The sequence below is a fragment of the Sinocyclocheilus rhinocerous genome, unplaced genomic scaffold (genome assembly GCF_001515625.1).
Source record: "Sinocyclocheilus rhinocerous isolate Xijiao unplaced genomic scaffold, SAMN03320098_v1.1 scaffold233, whole genome shotgun sequence".
Classification (NCBI taxonomy): Eukaryota; Metazoa; Chordata; class Actinopteri; order Cypriniformes; family Cyprinidae; genus Sinocyclocheilus; species Sinocyclocheilus rhinocerous.
In genome coordinates, this window is record NW_015643174.1 from 63,528 (window position 1) to 68,754 (window position 5,227).

The 5,227-nt window shown below is 36.4% G+C and overlaps 1 protein-coding gene across 1 annotated transcript in view; it reads right to left on the reverse strand.

Annotated features, from left to right (window-relative positions):
* LOC107757058 (WD repeat-containing protein 46-like) overlaps positions 1 to 5,227 on the reverse strand; it is a 37,720-nt gene that overhangs the window by 13,934 nt on the left and 18,559 nt on the right. The window contains exons 9-10 of the mRNA XM_016574428.1: positions 4,409 to 4,644; positions 2,685 to 2,838 (exon numbers count right to left, since the gene is read on the reverse strand). Coding sequence (XP_016429914.1) covers positions 2,685 to 2,838; positions 4,409 to 4,644 — 390 coding nt within the window. The remainder of the gene's footprint in view (positions 1 to 2,684; positions 2,839 to 4,408; positions 4,645 to 5,227) is intronic.

Below are 5,227 nucleotides of genomic sequence, written 5' to 3' on the forward strand. Positions count from 1 at the left end.
TGGTCCACTTGAGAGATAGGTGGGGGTAATGCACTTATAAGCATGCGATCCGCCGTAAAGCAAGAAGAAGACGCGTCACACGCCGGCTGTTGAACACGCTCAGGACGCGCTAAGGACAGTTCAGACATTGCAGTACATCAGAGGTAAAAAACTATATAAATACTGTTCAGTTTCTCGCACAGACCGATCGTTTCGTGTCTTCTCACATCAATGTATCATCACGAGCAGCAGGGTTTAATTGGGTTTTGTTTGTGTAAGGTTTTTTGACTCTCAAAGCCGTGATTCCCGTTCACTTCCATTATATGACTGACAGACTGCAACGGTTTGAGTTAAAAATCTTCGTTTGTGTTCTACTGAAGAAACAAAGTCACCTACATCTTTGATGCCTTGGGGGTAAGCAGATAAACATCAAATTTTCATTTTTGGGTGAACTATCCCTTTAAGCTTTAACCAAAGTTATAGTAGATAAATTAACAAGGATCATTTTGAGCCAAAATGCATCTATTAAGTGTGCATGTAATGGTACAGAACCTTTCAAGTGCATCCCATTTGTATGGATAGTGCCCTCAAAGGGATAATTCACCCAAAAATAAAAATCACAAAGAATGTTTTGACTGTTTTTGTCCATACCATGAAAGTCAATGGAGTCCAAAACAACACTTGACTCTTAACACACACACACCAGGGTTCTTACACCTTTTCCAAAATAAAATTCAAGCACTTTTCAAGCACTTTCAAGGTGCATTTTCAAGATTTTCCAGCACTTTGACAGACTGCAACGGTTTGAGTTAAAAATCTTCGTTTGTGTTCTACTGAAGAAACAAAGTCACCTACATCTTTGATGCCTTGGGGGTAAGCAGATAAACATCAAATTTTCATTTTTGGGTGAACTATCCCTTTAAGTTGAGTGCTGTTGGCTTAAGTAAATTAGAGATAAATGGACACTTCCATCTTAAAGGGATAGTTCACCCAAAAATAAAAAATCTGTCATCATTAACCCATTCTAAAGTTGTCCCAAACCTGTACAAGTTTCTTTCTTCTGTTAAACAAAAGAAGGTATTTTGAAGCATGTTGACAGTAGCTATTGACTTCCAAAGCATAGGGGAAAAATGCTACTGATTAACAACTGAAGAAAGTTTGGTTAACAACTTTCTTCAAAATATCTTCTTTTGTGCTCAGTAGAAGAAAGAACTCTGTTTGGAACAACCTGAGAGGAAGTACATGATGACATTCTTTATTTTTGGGGGGCAATATCCCTGTAAGGTTAATGCCAGTTGTGAAGCATTAATTTCCCACTGCTTCTGTTTCGGTATAATTACAATGAAATGGTACTTGTCTGATTTCAGGGATGGGTGAAAGGGGTCATATGATGCGATTTCAATTTTTCCTTTCTCTTTGGAGTGTTACAAGCTCTTGGTGCATAAAGAAGATCTGTAAAGTTGCAAAGACTAAAGTCTCAAATCCAAAGAGATATTCTTTATAAAAGTTAAGAGTCAACCACGCCCCCCTAAAACGGCTCGTTCTAACACGCCCCCACATATCTACATCACTATGTGGGAAGATTTGCATAACGCCGCCCAAATGTTCGTGCAAAGAAAGAAGGCGTAACTTTTATTCTCGCTGTAGTATTGCTGTCGCCACACGCTTGAGCTATTCGGCCAATCACAACGCACTGGACAGCTGGCCAATCAGAGCACACCTCGCTTTTCAGACCGATGAGCTTTGTAAAAATCGACACGTTTCAGAAAGGCGGGGCATAGAGGAGAAACAATAATGTACAGTATGTGGAAAATAATGTGTTTTTTTAACCTTAAACTGCATAAACATTTCATTACACCAAATACACAAAATAGTGTTCTTTTTAGCAACGTCATATGACCCCTTTAAAGTGGTCATGAAATGCAGTTTCAGATTTTTATGTATCTTAAGGTTAGTTTATAAAGTTTTCGTTTTGTACCAAAAAAACTCCAATATTTGTAAAAAGATAATTTTCCTCATCTCAATCAGTGAAAAACACTCAACCACTACTGTGATTGGCTAACTTCACTGCACCGTTTTCACGCCCTCCTTTACAGCATGTCATGTGTTTTGATACACCGGATGGCAATCATTATGAACTGAGCCGTATATGTTTGAGCCACATCCAAAAGTAAGAAATTGAAACAACGCAACCACGACTTCAACAGTGTTTTTCAGCATGGCAATTGCTTTTGCTTGCTTAATTTAAGGTATATACATTTTTAAAAGTATTATTTGTCATATTACAAAAGATGCTGCTTGTACTCCGGTATGAACCCATTGTATTAACAACACTCAAACAATGATACGCTTGGTGTCCTAATAGCATTAAACGCTGGTTTGACATAAAAATAAATGTACTTACCTGCCTTGCCTCAGAGGACATTTCTAATTTAAACTTTGATTTTTAGAAAGGCTATGCAAAGTTTTTGGAGGTGCAGTTAGAAAAGAATAAATCTTATTTTACACTGCAGAGTTAGTTTTGAGTTCTGAAACTTGCAGTATGTTTTTACTATAGAGTAACCTCTTTTTGTGTAAATATCGAGAACATTTTGATCGTCCATTTCATGCCCCCTTTAAAGGGTTGGGTTAGGACTATGCTCTTTGCAAGCAACAACAACAAATGTTTATCCAGAAAGTTTTACTTGTGTGTATATGTACACTACCTGTACAATATCTCCAGTAGCAGCACTGAGTAGTCCTCTCTGGCTTAGAGATAAGCAAGAGGCTCCAGCAGGGAGGAAACAGGAGTGAAGAGGTTTAAAAGCTCTGATATCATACACCTTTAGCTTCCTGTCCAGACCTGACGTCACCATGTACCTGCAATAAACAAATTATCTTACTGGTATAAATAAAGGGAAAGTAAGGTATGATCTAGGGCTGCAACAAATTCAACAATAAAAAAAAAAGAATGCATATGGACAGCACGACACAGAATGAGCTGCTGCTGGAAAAGTGCACAACCCAAGTTGCCCTAAACATAAAAAACGCTGTGTATGAAGCATTTCAAACAAACTCATAAGCATATAGTTTAACACGGATTGCTTGTCTGGTGCTTTCACAGGTGCTTTTTAAAGCCTTAAAAAAAAACAATTTTACCCAGTGAATAAATTGCATTTTACAGTTATATACTTACCTGTATTTTTTGTTTTGTTTAGTTTGTTTTAGAATGTAATGTTTATGTTTTTATTACTTTTTGGCACATATGGATGAATGTATAGCATAAAATACATAGGTATGTAGGCAGGTTTAAAGGAAGTATGTGATGTTTGGTATGGGTGTGAATTATAAATTATTTCTCAATTGTTGATATCAATCAATTCTTGATATATTGTATCATACTCTCATTACAGAAGTCATGTCTAAGTTGTATTCTACAAGTGCAGGAAAACTAGGAACCATGTGACTAAGAAGACTGATTTATGCGAGGGGAGAAACATAACACCCCAAGCTAAAACAATGTGTAATTAGTTAGGACCCCATTAAATCATGAGTGGAGAGGTCTAATCCAGCAACATGAACAAGCAAGCTATCTAACTATTCTCATCTCACTTTCTTTTCTTGTTTTTTTCCCAACAAGAGTCTTGTTTTCTATGTTAAGATTTGCTGCAAAGCTGTGTCTCCAACTGTCCATTGTGACTGGCTTTCCACCAAGACGTCACTTCAGATGTGCACAGAATAAACAAACCACAGAAGGGAATCTCCAACACAAGAAACACCAGTAATACCTCCAAATTGTAGCTAAATGGTTCATTTAATTAGCCTCATAGCTTCATTGAAGACTCATTCTGAGGGTAAAATTAAATCATGGTTTGTTCATGTCTAAGAAATTGCATATATTGATAGAAACTTATTTTCTTATTTTTTTTCCTTGTGGCTGGGCCAGTGAAAATTGACAGGACAAGTAAAAACCTTTTGTATGCATGTATGTATTTAGCTTTCTATGTAAATGCACTTCTCAAAACAATCACCCTACTAAGTCGAGAATGAGTCATTCTATCCAAAAAAGATATTCAATCTGGTGAAAATTCTTGTATTCAGTCATATTGCAATAATCTCAGAAAATCAAAATATCATAAAATGTCATACAGCCCTAGTTTTGATGTTATTAGTCGCCTCAAAAAATTTTATTTATACATGCTGAAGAGCCAAAGCCCAAATCACATAACTGCCAACAACAATCTTCATCTGTAAATACATATAAAAAAAAACTTAATTAATGTCTCCGTTTTTAAGTAATGTTCACACTGGGATTTTTTGTTCGTTCTTAAAAATGGCCAAACTCGAGTCATCCGTCAGCTCAACTGTAACATCCCTCTGAGACTGCTGGTCTAATTCCTTAAATCAGGTACTGAAGTGAACCCCACCCCCAGGACTTTGTGATACTCACGTGCCAGTTTTATCCACTGTTAAGGAACGAACAGCACCCCGATGACACAACATCTTTACAAGTGGCTCTTTCTGGTTGGGCGACCACAAACTAATCGTGCCATTTGGGTGGCCCAGGTGAATTACTGCATTATGGGGATTCTGTGCCATCACGTCTAGCCGTCCCATTTTTGTGCAGATGGCTGCGACCTCTTTACCAACAGATACATCCAGATATTGCAGAAACCCTGTGGCACTCTGAAAGGTGAAATTATAATTGTCATATGGAAAACCTGTTTTAAAGCTGAGATACAATTGGGAAAGTAATTACTTTTTCATGCACAAACACTTGGGCTTTTCATGTGTCACCATGAAAAGGTTGAAAAAGTAACAATAAATTAAATAATTCAAACCATAAAAATGGAAATTAATCACTTTTTAAATGATCTAATCAGTTTATGCTGTAAAACAGAATAGGGAATTAATAAATATTTTTCAAAGGCCCATTTTCAAAAAAAAAAAAAAACACTTGCCAATTGCTTTTCTTGGTTGTTTTATTCTCTTTTTCCCCATTTGTCAATCCAATTAAAAATGCCAAAGGACAGTTCACTCTTTGGAGAGTTTTTTTCTTTCCTTTTTTGACATATTGCAGTCAAAAGCCATATTTCTCAAGATACATTTCATAATTGATTATGATAATTCAGTCAGTCAAAGACACTGCATGCCAACATTGAAGTCAATCAGATCATTGGTTTTGAGTAGTGCTGTCAAACGATTAATCGCATCCAAAATAATAAAAGTTTTTGTTTACATAATATATGCGTGTGTACTGTGTATATTT